The sequence below is a fragment of the Cervus elaphus genome, chromosome 22 (genome assembly GCF_910594005.1).
Source record: "Cervus elaphus chromosome 22, mCerEla1.1, whole genome shotgun sequence".
Taxonomy (NCBI): Eukaryota; Metazoa; Chordata; class Mammalia; order Artiodactyla; family Cervidae; genus Cervus; species Cervus elaphus.
In genome coordinates this window covers 14397007-14422185 of record NC_057836.1, presented here as the reverse complement: position 1 = coordinate 14422185, position 25179 = coordinate 14397007, and the positions used below count along the sequence as shown (strand labels likewise).

General features: G+C 43.2%; 1 protein-coding gene across 3 annotated transcripts; it reads left to right on the top strand.

Moving 5' to 3' along the window:
- Window positions 1–15: 15 nt before the first annotated feature.
- Window positions 16–24227, top strand: AKAP3 (A-kinase anchoring protein 3). 3 transcript variants are annotated; one of them, XM_043881757.1, is made up of 5 exons: window positions 16–1239; window positions 6433–6540; window positions 9962–10057; window positions 14650–16983; window positions 23851–24227. In XM_043881757.1, the coding sequence occupies exons 3-5, from the start codon at window positions 9962–9964 to the stop codon at window positions 24004–24006; spliced, it is 2586 nt and encodes an 861-aa protein (XP_043737692.1). In that variant the 5' UTR covers window positions 16–1239; window positions 6433–6540; the 3' UTR covers window positions 24007–24227. The 3 variants fall into 3 exon arrangements, with proteins under 3 accessions (XP_043737692.1, XP_043737691.1, XP_043737690.1); XM_043881756.1 differs by having other exon boundaries at window positions 16–1669; XM_043881755.1 differs by lacking the exon at window positions 16–1239 and adding an exon at window positions 3285–3410.
- The last annotated feature ends 952 nt before the right edge of the window (window positions 24228–25179 follow it).

Genomic DNA, 25179 nt, shown 5'->3' with positions numbered 1-25179 from the left:
GGTCCGAGGGTGGGGTCGACGCTGGCTCAGAAGAGAGCGTAGGAAACCGCGGGAAGGGGTTGAGAGATGTGAGGGAGACCCGGAGGAAAGGGGAGAAAAGAGAGGAGTCTTGAGATCGGAGTTCCATGTCAGGAGCTGACCGTAAAGATGGCGTCGGAGTTTCGAGGAACCTGAAGTTCAGAATAAACCACAGACCGAATCAAGAGCAGCAGTCCAGCTTCCCCAACTCTCAGTTCATCGCTCCCTGAAAGTGTCCGCTGGGGCGGCCCTTGAGCCCTGGAAGCTTTTCCAGGAGAGAGCCGGGGACTCGGGGACTGGAGGGGAGGGGACGCGGAGAGAAAAGGTGAGGGAGAGAAATACACGTGAGGAAAGATGCGTTCGTGGAATCCGAAGAGCAGGTTCCGTCCCCCGGGGCCTTGGCTCTTGCTGTTCCCTTTTCCTGCAGCCTGTCACGAGCCCAAGTCTCTGCTCGTGGGTGACCTCGGAGACGACTTCTCTGACGTGTTGTATCATTCCACCTGTGTTTTAAGTACTATGATTTACCAAAGCCCTTATCTCACCACCCGACATGAATCCAGGGATTTTTAACTTGGACTCTGACCCAGGAGCGGGCTTCCGGAAGTCTGTGAACCTCCCGAAATGTCCTGTAAAAGTTAGTAGGGCTTCCCCGGTGGCTCAGCGGTAGAGAATCCGCCTGCAATGCAGGAGACCTGTAGGAGACACAGGTTTGATCCCTGGGTTGGAGAAGCTCCCCTGAAGGAGGAAATGGCAACCCACTCCAGTATTCTTGCCTGGAGAATCCCCATGGATAGAGGGTCCTGGTGGGCTACAGTCCATGGGGTCGCAAAGTCGGACGTGACAGATGGTTCGCACACGCCATCTGCACATTTTTCTAGGAAGAAACTCAAGGTGGCTCTCTCTAGAGCAACGGGTGTGTAATAGTCTTTTAATTGTGGATCCTTGGGAGTTTGCATTGTTCTAAAAAGTAGTATCTAGAGCTTGCCGAAATTCCAGAAAGAGAAGATGAAGACTTGTGTTTTTAAATCCTTTTTTCGTGGCAGCCTCTCAAAATTCCGGAATAAGAACAGCGATCAGCAACATGTCCTGAGACATCTACCTAGGGCATATCAGAAAACAAGTTCCTTTGGGGGAATCTTTTCAGACTTGGTCATTTCTTCAGTGCTTTGTATTTTCAGGGAGAAAGGAGTGTGCCTTGCTAGGATGAACAAAAGACATGAAGTGAGTGGGAGTGGCTTGTTACTAGGTTTGCAAGGTTGGGTTGGTCCCATTCTGCCTCACCCCCACCACTTACTGACCTGTCATCTTACCAAGTGAATTGGAAGAGGAAAGTAACTTGATTATATCAAAGATGTTTCCTAATGCTGCACTCAGATTTTGTGACCTCATCCTGTGTTCACTTAGCACTTACATTTTGCTAATATTTGATTTTGGAGTCCATATGAATAGAAACAGTTTCCTGGTTCTGGTAAATTGACAGATCCCACTGTCATCAGTCACAATCCTAACACCTGTGTACTATTGTCAAATGTTTCATCTCCAAGTCAAACAGTGCCGTGTATGCTCAATACTAGTTTCCAAGTGGCATGATACTGTTGAAAGATCATCGACTTAAAAATCAGAATATTAGAGCCCAGTTCTAGCCTACCAGGTATGTGTGGTGACCTGGGTGAGGTTCTACACCCACCTCCCTGGATGGGAGGGCTGTTTGGGGAAGAATGGGTACATGTATGTGTATGGCTGAGTCCCTTCACTATTCACCTGAAACTATCATAGTGTTAATCGGCTATACCCCAATACAAAATGTTCTTGGTGTTAAGAAAATAAAAATTTTAAAAAAAGATTCTGCACCTGGCAAACAGGCAAAAGAACACCTGTCCTGTTTCCTCAAAACGTTACTGTGAGGATCAGATGACATGGATGTGAAGGTGCCTTGTCAGCTACAAAGTGTCATACCCGTGTACATGCTGTTTACATACCACTCAAGTGTCAAGATCATAGACTGTTAGAGCTGGAAGGGATCTTAGTGCCGTGATAAAGAATCTACCTGCCAATGCAGGAGATACAAGAGACTCAGGTTCGATCCCTGGGTTGGGAAGATCCCCTGGAGGAGGAAAGGGCAACCCACTCCAGTATCCTTGCCTGGAAAATCCTATGGACAGAGGAGCCTGGCGGACTACAGTCCAAGGGGTCCCAAAGAATTGGGACGTGACTGAGCGTCTGAACGAACACATAAGATCACAGAACATCAGAGCTGGAAGGGTTCTTAGGAGATCAACAAACCCAATTTCTTTTAAAGGTAAAGAAACTGAAACATAAAAGGTCATCGATACATCACTTTGTTGAAGGAAGTTTGTAATAAACCAGTACGTCATTTTTAAATTCATTAACAATTTTAATCTTTATCATACAGCCTTGCTCAGAGAGTCATTAAGCATACCTAAGTTATTATAACATTCCAAAGAGAATGTACGACTAACAAAGTCTCCTCAAGCCTAGAAATTTGCCAACTAAATATTCTTGACCCAATTAATCTCAGTACTGTTTCTCGGGTCAAGAGTTGTAGTGCTACTATATCTCTGACCTCAGATTTATTCTAACCCAGAGGTGGTCAGTTTAGCAAACTATCTCAGAATGTTTTTTTAATGAAAGAGGCTCATAATTGAGTCCAAGCTGGATCCCACAGAATGAAGTGATTCCATGGGCTTTGCATAAAAATTTAGTAGACCCTCAATTCTTTTTTCTCTGCACCCATCTGGATGTGATAATACCTAATACTTATTGTTCTTTTTAGTGGAATCCCTTGGCATAAACTATGCATACCCCTCTCCTATGTGTGTGTGCTCGTCATGTCCAACTCTTTGTGACTCCATGGATTGTAACCTGCCAGACTCCTTTATCCATGGGATTTCCCAGGCAAGACTACTGGAGTGGGTTGCCATTCTCTTCTCTAGGGTATTTTCCTGACACAGGGATGGAGCCTGGGTCTTCTGCATTGGCAGGTGGATTCTTTACCACTGAGCCAAACTGGGAAGCCCCTTCCCCCTCCCATATTCCCTACCAAAAATTAGACACTTAAACAAGAAAATCAGTCTGGAGAAAGCAAGCCCAGTTCTTCCAAACTAAGCATCAGGGCCTTGCAGTGTATCTTCACCCCTCCCCTTGTCTGATGATCACTCAGTTTCTGATAGTGTCACCACTGTTGCTATAGAAGCAGTGATATCACCAGCTGTGATTCTGATGTCACTCTCCAGTCCCAGCAAGGGGGAGGTACATGGAAGTCTGGGGGAGGAAACAAGATCTTGAGCTGAGCACGAACATCCCAGCATCTTCGTTGACTTTAAAAGTATCTTCTGGAGTCTTCTGTGGTTCACTCTTCCAGTGCTGCAGAGGTAGGAGATCCCACTGGACTGATGAGACAGCCTGTTTTCTGATCTTCTGTGGTTAAAACGGAGAATTCAGTGACAAGGAATGGGTAACTTAATATTCAACCTCACCTCCCTCTTGTCCTAGTTAATGTCACATCAGAATCTTCTGGAAATAAATGAGCCTCTCCTTCAGCACAATGATAGTAGATGGTAGCTACTTACCATCTTTGCTGTTAAAAGTTTTAATTTTGTTTCAGATGGACTAGGTCTCCTTGGCCATACTTTTGCAGACATGAGGGCATCTGCTTTTCAATTTCATGATGTGACTGGAAGCTTGACTACCTGCTGACTTTTCCTGTTCATGTGTGGGCTATTCCAAATGTTGGGGGTGGGGTAGATTTTTTTGTCTGTTTTTTTTTTGTTTGATTTTTTCCACTGCTCTGATAGCAAAATCAGATTAGTATTGCTCTGAGTCCCAATTCTCATCCACTTTCATCCTGTCTTATTTCCGACTCCTTGGCTAGACAACAGAGAACTAGAGTGAGGCAGAATTCATATAGCTATGTGGAGAAAACGTCTGTACTAACAGGGCAATGAAGAGAGAAGTTATTAACAAGGGGAAGTGAAAATATAGGAAATCACAGGAAAGCTTTACACTGAATGGTACCACTGAGAAAAAGATATACACACACACAGGCTCACAGTCTTCTAATCCTTAATTTAAACAAAATCACATGAGACTGATTTCATCAACAGCCAAATTTATGGAGTGTCTACTGTATGCTTCGCATTTAGAGAAAGAGAATGAGAGAAAAATAAAACATATTAGAATATATTCTTCCTTTTTAAAATCAGTAATAAAAAGTGGTCTAGTAAATTTCAAAACTTGATCACATACATGTCAACTCTGCAAAGGCTTCACATACACTGCCTGTAATTTGAGTATTTCTGCGAGCTTAGGAATCTTGAGTAAACAGGAGCTCTTGCTTATGATGAACACAGGAAACATGTCCTGAGATGGAACTCGGGGGTCTGGGATACAGCTCCATATCCAAGCCCCTCTATTATTTATGCCTCCCTGGCTGGCATTCATGGTTTGCGCTCCTCAGTTATCACTGAGGTGATAATCACATTGACATTTTAAAGGAACATTTTAGGTCAGTCCTATTGTTCCATTGGGTCCCCCTATTGGCCATAAGAAAAATTCTTAGCTTCCAAAAGGTTAACCTGCAGAGCTGTAACTATTTCAATGAATATATTGATTGCTTTTAATAGTCCCTTTATGGGTGTCAGTTTCCTTATCTTTAAAATGAGAATGTTACAACAAATGATTCCCAAGGTCCATTTATCTTCACATTGTGTATAGTTAGCCTTCTTTCCTCATCAAAGTTAATAGATAACAGCATCGTTTGTCTCATTTATTTTCCATTTAATTCCAGGATATCACTCACCCACTTTGAAGTTAGGAAATGGATGAATCCATTCATTAACTCAAATCTCTAGATTTTCCTTCTCTCTTTTCCATTTCATTATGAGACATGTATACATATTTAGAAGTCTGAATGCCACTACCATCAAATGGCATTTAAGTACCTTGTTATATACACTGTTATCCAGGACAATTTAGGGAATTTAAAGTCTAAAACAAACTTCATGGATGCAAACAAACATGCAGAGGATATAGAAAATAGAATAAAAACCTCTGGACATATGTAGGTGGAAGTGTTTGCTGAATCTATGTAACGAGTAAGTGTGAAATAAGTATAAGAGCACTTTTGAGATAATTGATTCATTTTTATTATTGGGATAGGAGATCCGTTAATAAATCATTGGACAAATATTTATACCTTCAGTAAGTCTCTGGGGTGAGCATATTCTCAAAAGGATTCAAGCTTTGTGAAAGCCTTACCACCCTATCAGACTTGAGCAAGTCATTTATTTTTTCTCAGATTCTCCAGTTTAAGAAAGAAAAATTGAGCTATCCAGAATTAGCAATAGGCAGTATTCATATATTTATTCACTCAGCAGACAATTATAAGGAAGATAATTGATCTGGAAGCTGGTTTTGACATTAATTGTGAATTCCCTTTGCCACAAAAGGACTCATTTCCCCTGAATCCTCAGAGGAGAACTTAGAAAGTGTTTTGAGATCCATGCGCTCAGGGCACTTACTCTCCATTCTAGCTACTGAACTTCTGACTTCCTATTCAAACGAAGTTTCAGATTAGGCTAAAAACTTTCAGTGTCCTTGTTGTTAAATAAGTCTGTCTGCCAATGACTGGAAAGTGGAGAATAATAATAGTCATTTCAGAAATAATTGGTCAGATAATAAAACCCTTGTTGTTGAAAGGCTGTTGCTGAACCACAAAAAGACGCTGGGATTCTTGGCCTCCGGAGGAGGAGAATTCAATCCAGGGCCAGAGACAAGGCTTGATCGCTCAGAGCTTTTGTGAAATAGAGTTTTATTAAAGTATAAAAGGGATAGAGAAAGCTTCTGACATAGACATCAGAAGGGGCAGAAAGAGTACCGCCTTGCTAGTGTTAGCAATGGAGTTATATACTCTCCAATTGGTTATTACAATGAATCAAAAGAATGTCTGGAGGTTAAAAAAAAAAAAAAAAAAAGAATGTCTGGAGGTTGTAAAGACCTCACTAGACCTACTCCCATAATTTACATTTTAAGATAACAGGATTAGCCAGAAGGTTTTTTCCAGAGACTGTTCTCAAGCAGGATACATTATTGTTATATAATCCTAAGGAATGTAGAGGGAAAAAAGTTTGTCCTTTCTTCCTCCTTGAGAATTCCAGACCCCTCACTCCTTGGGGACCCCTGGACTTCTTATCAACCTGCCTAGGAAATGACTCTCTCATTGTCATGTAGGAACCATGAGACTGCAAGAATGATATCTGTACTTGGAATGTGAATATCATTTTGGGCTCATCATTTGCATATCATATGTGAAAATAGGTCAAAATCATTTGGTAATGAGAGCAATAAAGTTCATAGGTAATATTAGTCATTTTTATTTGTGTCTTTCCATTGCAGATTCTTTATATTTCATGGAAGGAGAGGTGGGTAAACTTAAGAATAGTGAAGACAACAAGAAATTAATCCAGAGCTTTCCTCATATCTCAGAACCTGTCCGCAGTAAGAGTAAGTGACCACACAACTTCCCTACTTTCTGTTCTTCGTTTTCATCCCTGCTTTTTAATTGTTCAGTGTAGCCTAAATAGGGCGCTCCAGGTGGCGCTAGTGGTAAAGAATCTGCCTGCCAATGCAGGAGACAAAAGAGATGCTGGTTCGATCCCTGGGTCAGGAAGATCCCCTGGAGGAGGGCATGGCAACCCACTCCGGTGTTCTTGCCTGGGAAATCTCATGGACAGAGAAGCCTGGTGGGCTGAGGTCCATGGGGTTGCAAAGAGTCAGACACGGCTGAGCAACTGAGCCTGTAGCCTAAATAAATCAGTAGATCCTATTGACACCGTCATGTTCCGTTAGAAGTCATTCATTAAGATGAAATGTAAATCGGAGGTTAAGAGACTTGCACTGTCAACAATCTAGGCAACCTGTTTCTAAGTGTTTTGTTTCTTTGGCCAAGGAACAGTGCCTTCCATTTCTTTATTCATGGTGATGATTCAAGCATATGAATATTTACATAAAACAATGAGCTGCTGAGAGACAAAACAAGGTTTAACTTCATAGGCAGTAAAACCTTCATTGTTAGGGGTTTAAAAAAACATTAAAATAAGGTACCAAGAAGCTTGCAAAATCTCAGAAAAAAATGTTTTAAAGAATAAACAATTGTATTTCTGGAGCTGTCAAGTCTGTTGCAGAGAGGATCTCTCCATATAAGCCCAGGGATTTTCAATTCTAGGTGTCTGTTAGAATCACCCAAGGAGCTTTTAAGAAATTCAATGCTGGGACTTCCCTGGTGGTCCAGTGGCCAAGATTCTGGGCTCCCGATGCAGGGGGCCTGGGTTTGATCCCTGGCCAGGGAATTAGATCCCACATGTGGCAACAAGGACCCGGTGTGTGCGTGCATACTCAGTCACTGCAGTTGTGTCTGACTCTTTGTGACCCCATGGACTGTTTCCCTCCAGGCTCCTCTGTCCATGGGATTCTCCAGGCAAGAAATACTGTAGTGGGTTGCCATTCCCTCCTCCAGATCTTCCCGACCCAAGGATCGAACCCATGTCTCCTGTTGCTCCTGTTTGGCAGGAAGATTCTTTACCACTGAGTTACCTGGGAAGCCCAAGACCTGGTGCAGTCAAATAAATATTAAAAAGAGAAAAAGAAAGTTTTATCCACTTGTTTCCAAACTCTAAAACCAGTGAAATAAGGTTCTCTGAGGATTAGTCTCTCAGATTCGGTATTTTAAAATAGTTGATTCAGTGCTTTTAAGCAAGATCCTTCTAAGGTCTAATCACCATGTAAAACCCATGGCTTGTTCAAGGAATCTATTGTATCACAGTGTTAGGAAGAGTGAAAGAAGCTCTTTCCCCACATCAGTGACCTAAGTTAGTGATTGGGGTATAAAAACAAGTCCACATCCTTTTGGGAGCGTGAACAGATAGCTCTTGAAAGATCTTATGCTACTGCTGCTAAGTCGCTTCAGTTGTATCTGACTGGTCACACAGATGTGACCCCATAGATGGCAGCCTACCAGGCTCCCCCGTCCCTGGGATTCTCCAGGCAAGAACACCGGAGTGGGTTGCCATTTCCTTCTCCAATGCATGAAAGCGAAAAGTGAAAGTGAAGTCGCTCAGTCGTGTCTGACTCATAGTGACCCCATGAACTGCAGCCTACCAGGCTCCTCTGTCCATGGGATTTTCCAGGCAAGAGTACTGGAGTGGGGTGCCATTGCCTTCTCCGGAAAGATCTTATATTTTCTTTTTAATAATTACCCATAATGTTTTGTGCAACAAAAATAATAAACCTACTTAATGTTGTTGTTCAGTCACTCAGCCGTGTCCAACTCTTTGCCACCCCATGGACTGTAGCCCACCAGGCTTCTCCATCCATGGGATTTCTCAGGCAAAAACACCAGAGTGGGTTGCTATTTCCTTCCCCAGGGGATCTTCCCAATCCAGGGATTGAACCGGATTTTTTTTTTTTTTTTAACTACTGAGCCACCTGGAAACCCACATATAAATAAGTTTAAATTGTGTATAATCTGTGTTTGAGTTGTGTTGGTTTTGCTTGTGGGGAGAGATGTCTACCCTCCACAAATAAAACCTAAAGTCCTTTAAAGCAAATATTTCCAATTAACCATACATTGAATCATGAATAATGCTCCATTTATTTCAAGCAACTATTTACATAATTTCACTGTTTAAAAAAATTTAGGATAAGCTTTTAAACTTTATTTTCACAGAATTTTAAGCCAGTGTATCTGTTAAAAACAAGATATAAATATGTGTGTCTATTCACAAAGATGTATGGGGGCACTGAGGAGAAAAAAATGGCCATCTCATTCCACTTTGTTTATTGAGAAATATAGGCCTAAGCAACACTTACAACAAAAGAAAGGAAACTTCAATGAGGAAGCCTGATAATGGAATTCTGACTTGACAAAAGAGGGCAAAGAGAAGCTTCTCATACTTGTAGGTTATCGGTGGACAAGTATGATAATTAGTCACATTTTCAAGAACTATCAGATAAGATGCAGTGTTGCAGAAAGTCGATGAGACTAAGCCCACAGTCTAATCCCCCATGGATTAGGGGTTGGTGCTCACTGGTGAGGTGAAGTAGTGAAAGCAGTAAGCATAAGCAATTATTTCAAGAAAAATGACTACAAATAAGAAAAGAGAGAAACAGTAGCTAGAGGAAGGCTTGGGATGGAAGAATACATGTAAAATAAAGATCAGCTTTCTGGAAGACCAGGTAGATGGTGGTGCCATGACAGAAATTAGGAAATAGAGCAAGGAGTTGGGAGGGTTATGAAAAACATCAGCCAGGACATCACTACCTCCAAGGCCCTTTGGCTGGTGCATAAGACATCTCCCTTCTCTTGCCATTCAGAAATTTGGTGGAACCATGGAAGCTGAGAATTCCCCCAGGACTTTTGACTAACTGGAAGAGGGATTATTCTTAAGGAAGCCATCCTAGACTTATTGCTAATATAAGTAAGTTAATCCTCTAGAAATCAATTACAAAGAAGCCTGCATTACTTAAAAAAGTTGGTGGGGCAAGAGCAGAGACGGAAAAGTCAGTTAATTCTTTTTTGATCAAGTTGAGTTTCGAGCATATACTGAAAATCCAAGATGTGAAAGGGTGGTCAAGCCAGGACACAGAATATGCTCAGGTTCATTCATGAGCAAATCTGTATTAAGCACCTCTAGAAGACACCAGCCTCTGGCCTTGCACTAGAGATACATGTTCTAAGGAAATCTTTCTGTGGTTTGAAGCTGAGAATGCAGAGGTCCAGAGTTAAGTGGATCTGAAGTAACTCTCAGGACAGTTGTCTATGGAGAGCATCACTCTTGTTTTCCTCATCTCAGTCATTTGTCTTATTACTCCTCACTTCCATGAAACTAGCCCTTTTGATGATCCTTCTCCTTTTTTCTATTTCCAGATGTCGGATAGGGTTGACTGGTTACAAAGCCAAAATGGAGTATGCAAAGTTGACATCTATTCCCCCGGAGACAGCCAACCCCAAGACTGGAAAATGGTAAGGGTCAGCCTCCTTATACATACGGAGTTAGGAATATGTGGAGTGCCATTAAGAGTAGGCTTATTCTCTCCACCGCCACCTCTGTTTTTTCCTTCGTATTTTTGGCCATCCTGCATGCAGCATGGGGTCGCAAAGAGTTGGGCACGACTGAGCGACTAAGCAACAACAACAACAAGCAGGTTTATTATTTTTGTTATGTGAAACATTATGGGTAATTACCAAAAAGAATTAGTTCCCTGACCGGGTATCAGACCCATGCCCCCTGCAGTGGAAGCACAGTATCTTAACCACTGGACCGCCAGGGAAGTCCCACCACCTCTTATTTTTGAAGATGAAATTCTTGGGGGGAAGATTAACTCCTTTAGAATAAAAAAAAATCCATGTATAATTTTGGGGGGGTTAAAAATCCTATAATGTGATATTTAGTAGGATAAATATGCCACAGTTAATGAAAACAAAAAATGTATAACAGTTGGAAAACTTTAGTCTTCTAATAGAAAGAGACTCAAACAGAAATGTTCTAAGTTTATAGATGTGTAAGATGCCTCAAAATTCTTAGAATTATAAACTCATCTAAGTGATATTGTTGTTCTGCCCTCATCATTCAACAAACGTTTATTCCACACTTACTCAGTATCAGGTACTGTTAAGTCAGAGTCCCATCAGAAAAGGGAAACCAAATCAGGAGTTTAATACTAAAAAACTACTCAGTAAGACATATTTAACTAAGTTAACTACTAAAAGCTGTGAAAGAGGACTCCAAAAAGAGATCCAGAAGCAGCGAATGCAGAAACAGCTGATACCCTAGGATGAAACAGTGAACAGGGAAGAAAGTTAAGGCTCACAAAGTCCCTTTGTCCTCAACCAAGGCTGCTTCAGATCTCCTTGGAGAGCATACCCTATAGCAGGACAGCAACCTGCATCCCAGTAGTGCTCAAGACACTTGCCAGAGGGCACAGGTGGCCAGAAGGGAAGCCCCTCCCTCCCGAGATGACCAGGTGGCACCCCTGCAGCACCCTCTGCCAACAAAGCCAGCCACCCAAGGGGAAATGTTTAAAGGGCCCAGCCCCAGAGTCACAAAGCAAGACTTTTAGGGTAGACTTGGACTTGAGAGACAGTAATGAATGACTGGCACAGACTCTATGCTGAGTCTTAGGATCAGAGATAGAAAACTAAACTCACTTGTCCAGAGGTTAAAGAACCCTTCTCCTTCCGACTGGGACATCTGTTGGACATCTTGACAAAGATTTGCAAAACTGTTAAAAGATCATTTTCAGAGAAAGGTGAAATAATGACTCTCCTGCTCAACATTCGGAGAACTAAGATCATGGCATCCAGTTCCATCACTTCATGGCAACTAGATGGGGAAACAGTGGAAACCGTGGCTGACTTTATTTTTCTGGGCTCCAAAATCACTGCGGATGGTGACTGCAGCCATGAAATTAAAAGATGCTTGCTCCTTGGAAGGAAAGTTATGACCAACCTAGACAGCATATTAAAAAGCAGAGACATTACTTTGCCAACAAAGGTCCATCTAGTCAGGGTATGGTTTTTCCAGTGGTCAAGTATGGATGTGAGAGTTGGACTGTGAAGGAAGCTGAGCACTGAAAAATTGATGCTTTTGAACTGTGGTGTTGGAGAAGACTCTTGAGAGTCCCTTGGACTGCAAGGAGATCCAACCAGTCCTTCCTAAAGGAGATCAGTCCTGGGTGTTCATTGGAAGGACTGATGTTGAAGCTGAAACTCTAATACTTTGGTCTCCTGATTCGGAGAGCTGACTCATTTGAAAAGACCCTGATGCTGGGAAAGATTGAGGGCAAGAGGAGAAGGGGATGAAAGAGGATGAGATTGTTGGATGGCATCACCAACACAATGGACATGAGTTTGGGTAAACTCCGGGAGTTGGTGATGGACAGGGAGGCCTGGCTTGCTGCGGTTCATGGGGTTGCAAAGAGTCGGATACGACTGAGTACATGAACTGAACTGAACTGGTGAACATAAAATAGACTCATGTGAAAGATTTTAACTCATTAATGAGATTTTATTTAATTCATTAATGGTGCAGTTCTAAGGAGAGTCCAAAAGAAAAAAAGACATGTATGTAGATCAGGAATATTGGAATTAACTGTGCAAATGGAAACAAAACTGACCTCTTCCAAAGTGGGAGAGAAAGTCAATCATTCCTTCCTGGTCAGAATTAACATGTGTGTAGACAAGAATTATACTGCATTGCTAACAGTTATCTATAGTTTCAAGAGTTATCAGGTATTTCCAAGAGAATCAGAATCAAGAAAACATGGAGGAGTATGCTATAAACTGTGCATAGTTTTCTACTCGAGTACCAATTTCCTTATAGTAGCTATTATTCAAATTAGGAGAACAATCTAGAGGACTTTGAACCAAGTTCTGTGGCCCACAAGCAGCTTAAACCAGGCTGTAGCGATCCAGCTGCTTTTGTCTTCTTCCCAAGTCATCCAGACATTACAGTAGACTGTTGACGGTAGGGGTGGAGAGTGCCAATTTCAGAGTCTGAACTGGATTTGAATCCTGTCCTCCACCACATGTTAGCTGTGAGATGCTGTATATATGTATATGGGGCTTCCCAGGTGGCGCTAGTGGTAAAGAACCTGCCTCCCGATGCAGGAGACATAAGAGACGTGAGTTCAGTCCCTGGGTGGGGAAGATCCCCTGGAGGAGGAAATGGCCACCCACTCCAGTATTCTTGCCTGGTGACTCACATGGACAGAGGAGCCTGGAGGGCTACAGTCCTTAGGGTCGCAAAGAGTCAGATAAGACCGAAGTGACTTAGCACTTAGTGCATGTATATGTGTGTGTGTATACACACACCCTCTCCCTTTTGGATTTTCTCCCCATTCAGGTCACCACAGAGCAGTAAGTAGAGTTCCCTGTGCTGTATAGTATGTTCCTGTCAGTTGTCTATTTTACACGTATTATCAACAGTGTATATGCATCAATCTCAATCTCCCAATTCTTCCCACCTCCCCCTTTCCTCTTTTAAAATGCCAAATTATTCTTTAAAGATGAGCAGCACTTGTGGTTATCCTCAGAGAGACGTAACTCCAATCATTACAGTGATCCCTTACATTTGATGGTAAACAGGACACTTTCACATACATTCTTATTTTAGCCTATGTTCAAGTGAAGATTATAAATTAGGTCAACACATAAATGTGTGCCTATGCTTAGCAGAACTAGCATCCACCAAAGACTCTGCATTCACTCAAAACTAATAAATTGTCCCACAGATATTAATTCTTCAGGTACAAATCAGATTCTTGACTTAAGCATCCCCACTAGTCCACTGGAAGCCACTGAGCATATCAGGATTGTGCTTGTGTAGCCCGGCAAAGTGATTAATTATGCACCAGTGTCCTTGAAGTTTCTGATATTTTGAAAACTATATTTGTAATGAAAGTGAAAGTGTTATTTGCTCAGTCATGTCCAACTGTTTGTGACCCCATGGACTGTACCCTGCCAGGCTCTTCTGTCCATGGGATTCTCCAAGCAAGAATACTGGAGTGAGTTGCCATTCAATTCTCCAGGGGAATCTCCCTGACTCAGGGATTGAACCCGGGTCTCCATCATTGCAGGCAGATTCTTTACTGTCTGAGCCACCAGGGAAGCCCTATACTTGTCATAAGAGACCTAAATAAAATAGCCCAACCATAAAAATAGTAATTAACAGCAATACATGCAAAATCTGATTTAGTGCAAATTCGAACTCTATAGCCGACGAGGGTCAGATCTTAAGGATCTATGTTGTTAGAGGTGACTGAGAGCAGGGGCCCAGGAGTCACTGGTCCAGTTGGAACTCCTCCTCCATCAGTGATTAGCTGTGTAACCTCTGGTAAGTAACTAACTTAATCCGCCAGTTCTTCAATTTCCTCTTCTGTTTAAATGTGGATAATAAGAAAGCTAGCATTTAAGTTTATTGCCAGAATAATAGTGGCTTTCTAGGTGGCTCCCTGGTAGTCTGCCTGCCAATGCAGGAGATGTGAGTTCAATCCCTGGGTTAGGAAGATCCGCTGGAGGAAGAGATGGCAACCCACTCCAATAATCTTGCCTGGGAAATCCAGGCAGAGGAGCCTGGTGGGCTACAGTCCATGGGCTTGTAGAGTCAAGACATGAACTGAGCACACATGTGCACACACAGAATAATATTAAATGAGGTCCTAATTTTAAAGTACTCAGAACAGTGCCTGATATATAGTAGGTGGTGGTGGTGGTTTAGTCAGTCAGTCGTGTCCAACCCTTGTGACCCCATGGACTGTAACCCTCCAAGGCTCCTCTGTCCATGGGATTTTCCCAGGCAAGATTACTGAAGTGGGGTGCCATTTTCTTCTCCAGGGGATCTTCCCGACCCCCCAGGGGTTGAACTCCGGTCTCCTGCATTGCAGGCGGATTCTTTACTGACAGCCACTAGGGAAGGCTGATATATAGTAAGCACTCAGTAAATGTTGCTTCCATCTGTTGGGTTAATGGAGGAGTTGAGACGTGAGAGGCGCGATCATTTTTGTGACTGCTCTTTGAGGTTGTCCTGAATATCCTGTGTCTTTACTTTGTTATAGTCGGATGAATCCTTGTCTGTTTTTAAGGAAGCCTCACACGATCCCATCAGAGTGCTCAGCTGGCTCCGCAGAGACCTGGAAAAAAGCACAGCAGGATTCCAAGATGTTAGGTTCAAGCCGGGAGAATCATCGCTCGGCAGGGAAATGGTCAGCCAAGGAGACCCGCGCAAAGGATTCTGCGTGGACTATTACAACACTACCTCCAGGGGCAGTCCAGGGAGGCTGCATTTTGAGATGAGTCACAGAGAGAACCCCTACCAGGGCCCCAGCATGCACACCGGCAATGGGAACTCCATAGATGAAGTCTCCTTCTACGCCAACCGCCTCACAAATCTTGTCATCGCCATGGCTCGCAAGGAGATCAACGAGAGGATTGACGGCTCTGAGAACAGGTGTGTCCACCAGTCAGTGTACATGGGGGATGAGCCCCCACCCACCAAGAGCCTGAGCAAAGTGGCGTCGGAGCTGGTAAATGAGACCGTCACCGCATGCTCCAAAAACACCCCATCAGATAAGGCTCCGGGCTCTGGTGACAGAGCCTTGGGGACATTACAGAGCCCCCCAAATTTAAAATACAAAAGCACTTTGAAGATCAAGGAGAGCACCAAGGGAGGCAGGGGTCCAGACGACAGGCCTGACTGTAAGAAGTCTTTCTTCTACAAGGAAGTGTTTGAATCTCGTAACTCGGGCGATGCCAAAGAGGGAGGAAGGACCTTACCGGCGGAGAGAAAGATGTTCAGAGGGCATGAAAGGCCCAATGACTTCACAGCTTCCGTCAGTCAAGGGATCATGACCTACGCCAACAGCGTGGTGTCCGACATGATGGTATCCATCATGAAGACCCTGAAGATCCAGGTGAAGGACACGACCATTGCCACCATCGTGCTGAAGAGGGTCCTGATCAAGCACGCCAAAGAGGTGGTCTCTGACCTCATCGACTCCTTCATGAAGAACCTCCACAATGTCACGGGGACCCTCATGACGGACACGGACTTTGTCTCGGCCGTGAAAAGAAGCTTCTTCTCTCATGGAAGCCAGAAGGCCACGGACATCATGGATGCCATGTTGGGGAAACTCTACTCGGTGATATTTGCCAAGAAATCCCCTGAGACAGTCAGGAAAACCAAGGCTAAGTCTGAAAGTTACTCCCTCATCTCTATGAAAGGGATGGGTGAGCCTAAACACCGAAACGTCAACTTCACCTCCATGAAATCGGAAGGTAAAGTGAGGGAGAAAGTATGCACCCCCACACCTAAACCTGAGAAGTCCTGTATGGAAACTCTGGGGGAACACATTATCAAAGAGGGGCTGACCCTGTGGCACAACAGCCAGCAGAAGGAAGGCCTGTCTGCATGCTTCCAGGGTTTACCCTTCGTGACTCCCAACAGACAGCATGAACCTGTGCCGGACTTTCCCCTGCACTGCCCTTTTGACCCCTGCAACTTCAGCCTCCCTGTGCAGTGCCCAGAAAAACCTGAGAATTTTATGTGTGACTCAGACTCCTGGGCCAAGGACCTGATTGTGTCTGCCTTACTTCTGATCCAGTACCACCTGGCCCAGGGAGGTAACATGGATGCACAGAGCTTCCTCGAAGCTGCTGGCACCTCCAACCTGTATCCCACTAAGTCCTCGGCCGTTTCCCATGAGTCCAGCGTCCAGTCTCCCCAAGTGGGAGCTGACCCAGAAGAAGTGGAAAAGAAGGACCTAATGAGCAGTTGCTTCAACTTTATCCGGAACTTGCTCAGTGAGACCATTTTCAAGAGCGACCATAACTGTGATCCCAAGGCAACCAAGGAAGACAACAGCCCCCAGTGTGAAAGACCCGTAACCCCTTCTCCCACCAAATCAAATGAATGTGATGAGCCTGGGGGTGCCTTTGCGGGGCTCACCAAGATGGTGGCTAACCAGCTTGATGGCCACATGAACGGGCAGATGGTAGACCATCTGATGGACTCAGTGATGAAGTTGTGTCTCATCATTGCCAAGTCCTGCGACTCTCCGTTGGCAGAACTGGGAGACGACAAGTCCGGGGACGCCAGCAGGCCAACGTCAGCCTTCCCGGAGAGTTTATACGAGTGTTTATCCACCAAGGGCACAGGGACGGCAGAGACACTCCTGCAGAATGCCTACCAGGCTATCCACAGTGAACTGAGGGGTCTATCCGCACAGCCCCCCGAAGGGTGTGCAGCACCCAAGGTGATCGTCAACAACCACAACCTGACCGACACGGTGCAGAACAAGCAGCTCCAGGCCGTTCTTCAGTGGGTAGCCGCCTCTGAGCTCAACATCCCGATTCTGTACTTGGCCAGTGACGATGAAGGAATCCAGGAGAAGGTAAGGCAGTAGAGCCAGGGGCTTGGGGAAGACTGATTATGGTTAATTAGGGTTTTAAGTGCCTTTTCTTTCCAAATGGGAAGGTAGCCCCAAGAAGGGTAGGATGGGAACAACAAACATTCGAAGCTCAAAACTCACAGCCAAGCCAATGGGTAAATCAAAACTAGATTTTGCCCAATAAGAGGTGTGTCAAAGGGAAAAGAAGATATACAATTTTTTTTCTCTTTTTTTCTGTGTATCTTGATGGGAATGCACAAATAAGGAGCCTCCAAGTGAGTTGGTGAAAGAATCAGAGTAAGGTCTGGGCTCAGACTGAACTCTGGGTAGGACGGCTTTGCCCAAAGAATGAGAAGGAGACACTGGAAGGCGTCCCAGGGATGTGTTGGCTAGGGGCGAAGGGTCTAGATTCATGGTGTTTTCAAGCCTATTGTACCTCTCCTTGCTGGTGATCTAGGAGCCATTGGGGATTTGAAGGGATTCAGTAAATAGCATCCCTCTTCCCATCACCCTAAGTTCTGAATCAATTGATAAGTAAGACTAAAGAATAAGGTAGACAGAAAGTCAGCTTATTACTGTTCTTATTGATAAAGGTAAGTATGCTTTCTACCTCCTTTCTTCTCCCAATTTAGCCCTCAGAACTGCTCATGGAAGGGAAATTTTGAGTCTGGGAAGCTTTTGTTTACATAGTTGGTGCTCTGTGCTAATGTGGGGAAATTAAGAGACCATTCCCACAACACACACACACACACTGTCTCTTAGGGTTTGTTGTGTTTTTTTTTTTTCCAATATCACTTCATCTCAATTAAGAGAAGTGGAACAATGGCATTTACCAATTAAGTAATAAGAGGTGGCACCAGAGGCTGGGGTTATTATAAAAAGCATCCATCTTCTTAGAAACCAGAGGATATGGAGGAAGAGGCTTTCTCTGTTTGATGCATGGGGTTAGTAGTGCTTGTAACTGGGTTACTTGGTGTATCTGATGACCAGGAAGACACAGGACGGTACTGCATAGAACAGGCTACACTCAGCCTAAACGAGAAACTGTCTTCTCTCCTGTAGACTTGCTCCTTTTGCAGTAACAGTACCCTGTAGACTCGTTCCTTGCGTCTCTGTGCAAGTGCAGAGACGTTGGCAAGTGCAGAACCTCAGGATCCACTCCTGACCTACTGAATCAGAACCCTTAGCAAAACCCCCAATTGATCTGTGTGCCTGTTCCACGTTGGGCCAGAGGACAGAACATGGAGATCCAATCTTAGATTTATACCTAAGAGTACTTGCTTGGCAAGTACTTGTCTTATCTGTTCACTGTTTTTCCAGTCTGTAAAACAAATTATTTTGTGTGTGTGCTTAGTCACTCAGTTGTTTCTGACTCTTTGTGACCCCATGGACTCTAGCCTGCCAGGCTCTTCTGTCCATTAGATTCTCCAGGCAAGAATACTGGAGTGAGTTGCCATTCCCTTCTCCAAGGGATCTCCCTAACCCTGGGATCCAACACAGGTCTCCTGCATTGCAGGCAGATTATTTACTGTCTAAGCCACCAAATTATTTTCATAAGTTGCAATTAGCAGAGGAGCCAATATTCAGGAAAGCTTTAGACTGATGAAAAATCTAAAAAGAAGCATAGCTTTCACATGTACAGTGTGTGAAACAGACTTTGTTCTGACACAATCTTTTAAGTCAACTTCATCCTATGTAACAATCACAATACATTCTGGTTTTAGATTATTTTTAATTAGACTGTCTATGATACAATTCTCTAGAATGAGACAGTAGACTTGCAGGCTTCCTTTTAAATACACACACACACACACATTTTCTTAAAGGAAAAGAGTGGGAAACATGGGCAATAGCACATGCAAATGTCACCTGGTGAGTAGATTTGTCCTGAGCGGCAGCATATTTTTAAGAAAAGTTGGATGGCTTATACGTCAAAGAAACTATGTAAATATGAGTTGTGGTGTTTTTTTTGGTTTTTTTTTTTTTTTTTGGTTTTTTTTTGGAAAGAGATTTAATTAATATAGGCAACTATTTTCATGCTAATGCTGGTGATTAAATCTGCTAATACCGGCATATCCATGAGCTCAATTCCTTTAAACAAATTTGTATCCATTTTAAAAAACTGTTGGTCACGCCCTGCAGCATGTGGGATCATGGTTCCCTGGCCAGGGATGGAACCCAGGCCGTCTGTATTGTCAGTGAGGAGTCTTAACCATTGGACCTCCATGGAAGTCCCTATATCCATTTTTGAATAGGTAATGTGTGCGTACTTCAAAATCCAAAGGCACAAAAAAAAAAAAAGATGCACAATTAAAATTAAGGGCTTTTTCTCATTTTTATCTCCCCATTCCATTGCCCTCCCTGGAGAAAACCATTCTGATCAATTTCTTGTTTATCTTTCAAAAAATGCTTATGCAGCATACAAGTTAATACATATTTGTTGTTCAGTCACTAAGTCGTGTCTGAATCTTTGCAAACTCATGGAGTGTAGCCCACCAGGCTCCTCTGTCCCTGGGATTTCCCAGGCAGGAATACTGGAACGGGTTGCCATTTCCTTCTCCAGGGTGCACCAATTCGCACACCTGTTAAAATAAAATGAGATCACCTCTTTCCCGCATAGTAACTAACCTATGGTCCATGCCCAACTTTTGGTCTTTGCCAAATGTTGCCTTACTTTGCACTTATCTTTTTAGGAATGAGGCGAATATCTTTTAATGTGTTTAAGAGCCATTTTTGTTTGTTAAAAATCTTTATTTGGCTGCACTGAGCCCTTTTTGTGAACTTTTAGTTGTGGCATGTGGAATCTAGTTCCCAGACAAGGAATCGAACCCAGCTTCACTGCCTTGGGAGCTCAGTGTCTTAGCCACTGGGCCACCAGGGAAGTTCCTAAGAGCCGTTTTTGAATTTCCTTTTTCATGGATGAATCATTTGTTTGTAAACTCTGCCCATTTTTTTCTGCTAGGTTGTTTGGTCTTTTTCTTATGGATCTGTGAGAGTTTTACATAATACAAAGAAAATAGCCTTTGTGATATTACATATGATTTTTTAATCATCTGACTTTTGATTGGTGTTTCGTTTTGTTGTTTTTGCCATGAAGAAGTATTTTAAAATGTTTATGTGGTCAAATATGATAGTTTATCTTTTATTTTTCCTAGATTTTGTGTCATATTTTGGAAAACATTCTCTACTACAAGATAGAAACAAAACTTCCCCATGTGTTCTTTCTTCTAGTACAATTATGATTTTTTAAAAAATGTTTAAGGCTTTGATCCATTTCGAATTCATTTTTACACAAGGTATGACATAGGGATTCAGTCTTATTTTTTTCCAGATACCTATATGTCTTTGTTTTTTCCCTAGGCTTTCTGTTCTATTCCATTGAGTCATTCATCTGTTCTTACTAGTTTAATACTATTTTAGTAGCATATTGCTTTAATTATTGTAATTCTGTCATATGTCTTAATATCTGATAGGACTAGAGACTCCTTATTTCTCTGTCTCAGAATTTTCTAAGCTATGTTTCTCAGTTTCACCCCCAGCCACTGGTAACCATCAACCTGCTTTCTATCATTACAGATGTGCCTTTCATTTTAGAAAATGATGGAGTCATAAAGCATGTAGCCATTTACATCTGGCTCTCCACAATTAGCATAAGGTTTTTGAGGTTTATCCATGTTGCAGTATATGTCAGGAGTTCATTCCTTTTATTGCTATATAGAGTTTCAATGTATATGTTTTCTCTATCGACTCACCAATTAATAGACATTGGGGTTGTTTCCATTATTTTGCTATTATAATTAATGCCTCTGTGAACAGTCACATACAAGTCTTTGTATACATTTTCACTTCTCTTGGGTGACAAGGAGTGTAACCGCTGCACTTTATGGTAAGTATAATTTCTTAAGAAACTGTTGGACTGTTTTCCAAAGAGGCTGTACCATTTTATATTCCTACCAGCAATTTTGTTGACTTCAATTTCTCCATATCCTCATCAACATTATTCTGTTCTGTTTTTAATTATAACTGTTACAGTGGGTTTTGACTGTGGATTTAATTTGACATACTTACATTAAAATGACTAAAGATGTTAAGCATCTTTTTATGTGCTGATTAGCCATTCATATATAATCTTTGGTGAGTTGTCTATTTAAATTGTAAATCTTTTGCCCATACTTTGGGTTGTTAGAAAGTTAAAAGAATTCTTGATGTATTCTGGATACAAGTCCTTCACCGGATATATATATATATTTTGCAAATACTTTCTCTCAGTCTGGAGCTTATTTTTTTACTTACTGGAGTGTTTCAAAGAGCAGAAGTTGTTAACGATGACATCTAGTTTAGTTTTTACATTCACTGCTTGTACTTGCGATGTCATATCAAATAAATCTTTGCCTAACTCCACTGTCCTCTACTGGAGGCAGTCTCGCCCCTACGGGACATGTAGCCATGCCAGGAGACGTATTTTGTTGTCACAACTGGGAAAGGAGGGCAGCCCAGCAGGGAGAAGCCAAGTGAAAGAGTTAGTCACTCAGTCGTTGTCCAACTGTTTGCCGCCCCACAGGCAAGAATGCTGGAGTGGGTCGCCGTTTCCTTCTCCAGGGGATCTTCCCCACCCAGGGATTAAACAGTTAGTTCTGTTTAGTCTGCTTTTCCTTTTTGTTTTTCCATTGATTGTCTTCTTTTGCATTATTTTTAAACATTTCTCAGTGTTCCATTTTAATCTATCTGTTGTGTTTTGCTATATCTCTTTGCATAGTTTTTTAGTGGTTTCTCTCGGTACCACAATCCACATACTTAACTTGTCAGAGTCTACTTAGAGTCAACAGTTACCACTTAGGCTAGAATGTAGAAATCTTCCTGCTCTATGGGGCCCTTCACCCTTCTGCCTGAGACTGACATTATTTTATGTAATTAGCTGCCTAAAATCTATTTAATTTTATTGCCTAAAATACTTAGGCAATATTATTTTTGCTTTCAACCCTAAGACATATTTTAAAGAATGGAGGCAAATCATTCATCATTTATCCTGAGATTTTTACCAGTTCTGTCGTTGCTGGTTTGCTCCTCATGTTCCCAGCTTCCTTCTGATACCATTTTCCTTTTGTGCAAGGAAACAGAATGCATTTTTCTGGCGATGAATTCTCTGAATTTAATCTGAAGTTTTATTTGACCTTCATTCCTGAGGCATATGTTTGCTGGACATAGAATTCTGGTTTGACAGTTATTTTCTTTTAGTGCTTAAAAAGTGCTGCTTCACTCCTCTGTCCTCTGTGGGTTTTGATGAGAAATTCGCTGTCATTGGCATTGTTGTTCCCTTATGTATAACGTGCCATTTGTCACTGGCCGCTTTTCGATCTTTTCCCCTTTTTCTTTCAGTTCAGTTCAGTCGCTCAGTCATGTCTGACTCTTTGCTACCCCATGGACTTCAGCACGCCAGGCCTCTCTGTCCATCACCAACTCCCGGAGTTTACCCAAACTTATGTTCATTGAGTCGGTGATGCCATCCAACCATCTCATCCTCTGTTGTCCCCTTCTCCTCCTACCCTCAGTCTTTCCCAGCATCAGGGTCTTTTCAAATGATTCAGCTCTTCACAGCAGGTGGCCAAAGTATTAGTTTTCAGCAATTTGATGGTGATAGGTCTTGAGGTGAATTATGGGGGTTCATCATATATCAAGTTCACTATGCTTCTTGAATTTGTCTATATTTCTGTTAGCAAATTGGGGAAACGTTCATGCATTATTTCTTTAAATATATTTCTGCACTACCCTTTTTCTTCTTTAAGGTCTAAATGTAAAACCCTCTGGAACTGTCCCATAGGCCCCTGAACTCTGATTATTTTCTCAATCTTTTTGAACGAGGCTTATTCTATCTCTTATGCTGTTCAATATGGTTAATTTCTATTGCTCTGTCTTCGGTTTTCCTGGGTTTCTTTACTCATCTCCATCTATTTAGTTTTCATTTTGGATTTGGTATTATTGTTTAACTATACAATGACCATGTTTAGCTGTACAATGAGTCTTCGTTCTGTCTCCTCTTTGCGGAGACTTGTCTTTCCATCTGTTTCAAGAGTATCCTTATGCACTTCAGTCTCTGCCTGGAATTTTCCCTGAAAAAGCACCTGATATTTGGCCTGTTAATCTGCCCTTTGAATTTTTCATAAAGTCAGTTGCAGAACACACAAAATGGAAAGCTGGTTCATTTGCTGCCACACGGATTCCAGATGAATGGCAATATACTGGGCTCGTGAGAATACTTGCTTGGGCCTTTCTCATTTTATGCTTGAGAAGAGGATTAAACATAGAGTTCAGAGACTTGGGTATGAGCAGTGCCTCCGCTAATTTCTGGCACTGTATACCTGACAACTGTCACCTCTCCGGGCAACATTTTCATGGGGTTGAATGCATCTTTGAGTCACCTTCCTGCTCTATCATCCCAGGGTTCTCTGGCCTATGGGGCTGAGGAAGCAGCACCTACACTGTCCTGCGGCTCTTTCTCTCCTGTCCGTGTTGGTCTAGGGATGGTGACGGGAGCCCATTTTATGATGTTACAGTGAGCTTAAGAACTTCAGAATCCTTAGAAGGCAAGAACACCATTGACCAAACACCCACTGGAAGCAGGAAGTCTTAGTCTTTGTGGGACATCTTCCATAACACGGACAGGGGGTTGTCGTTTAAATGAAGGGTGATGGAACCCACTTTCTTTTGTCAGACAAGCCAGCGAGTGTCCCGGTTTTGGAAGTAGTCTCAGCATCTCCCTGGAGGCCCTCCCGTGGCTAGGGACCGCCCCCTGCTCTCTGGCCTTGAAGGCCCCGCCCGACCTTAGGTGGGATGCTCTGCCTCCTCGCCTACCGCTTTCTTTCCCTCCCTCAGCTACCTCAGCTCTCGGCAGCCGCCCTGGAAAAGGGGTGCAGCGTAGGTAAGGTTCTACAGTCGGTGCTGCGATACGAGAAGGAGCGACAGCTGGACGAGGCGGTGGGCAACGTCACACGGCTGCAGCTGCTGGACTGGCTGATGGTGAACCTGTGATAGGGGCCCGCCGCCGCCCCTCCTTCCCGCAGTGGGCCCCGCCCTCGCCCCTCCCTTCGTCCTCACTGCCGCGGCCCCCACTCCCGCCTCCTCACAGAGCCCCAACATTATCTTCATACCACTCACATCTAAGACACGTCATCGTGCGCTAGTCCCTGGATTTTGCAGATATTCTTGTCCATGCGAGCAAGGACGTAAAATAAAAATTACAAATAAATGGCTCCGAGTGTTTCGTTTCCTTAGGATCCAATGGGACCAATGCCTGTGTGCTAAATCGCTCAGCCCTGTCCAACTCTTTGTCAATAGTTCAGTTCAGTTCAGTCGCTCAGTCCTGTCCGAGTCTGCGACCCCATGAATCGCAGCACACCATGCCTCCCTGTCCATCACCAACTCCCGGAGTCTATTCAGACTCATGTCCATCAAGTTGGTGATGCCATCCAGCCATCTCATCCTGTGTCGTCCCCTTCTCCTCCTGCCCCCAATCCTTCCCAGCATCAGGGTCTTTTCCAATGAGTCAACTCTTCGCATCAGGTGGCCAAAGTATTGGAGTTTCAGCTTCAGAGTCAGTCCTTCCAGTGAACACCCAGGACTGATCTCCCTTAGGATGGACTGGTTGGATCTCCTTGCAGTCCAAGGGACTCTCAAGCGTCTTCTCCAACACCACAGTTCAAAAGCATCAATTTTTCGGCACTCAGCTTTCTTTATAGTCCAACTCTCACATTCATACATGACCACTGGAAAAACCATAGCCTTGACTAGACGGACCTTTGTTGGCAAAGTAATGTCTCTGCTTTTTAATATGCTGTCTAGGTTGGTCATAACTTTGCTTCCAAGGAGTAAGCATCTTTTAATTTCATGGCTGCAATTACCATCTGCAGTGATTTTGGAGCCCCCCAAAATGAAGTCTGCCACTGTTTCCACTGTTTCCCCATCTATTTCCCATGAAGTGATGGGATCAGATGCCATGATCTTAGTTTTCTGAATGTTGAGCTTTAAGGTAACTTTTTCACTCTCCTCTTTCACTTTCATCAAGAGGCTTTCTAGTTGCTCTTCACTCTCTGCCATAAGGGTGATGTTATCTGCATATCTGAGGTTATTGATATTTCTCCTGGCAATCTTGATTCCAGCTTGTGCTTCATCCAGCCCAGCGTTTCTCATGATGTACTCTGCATA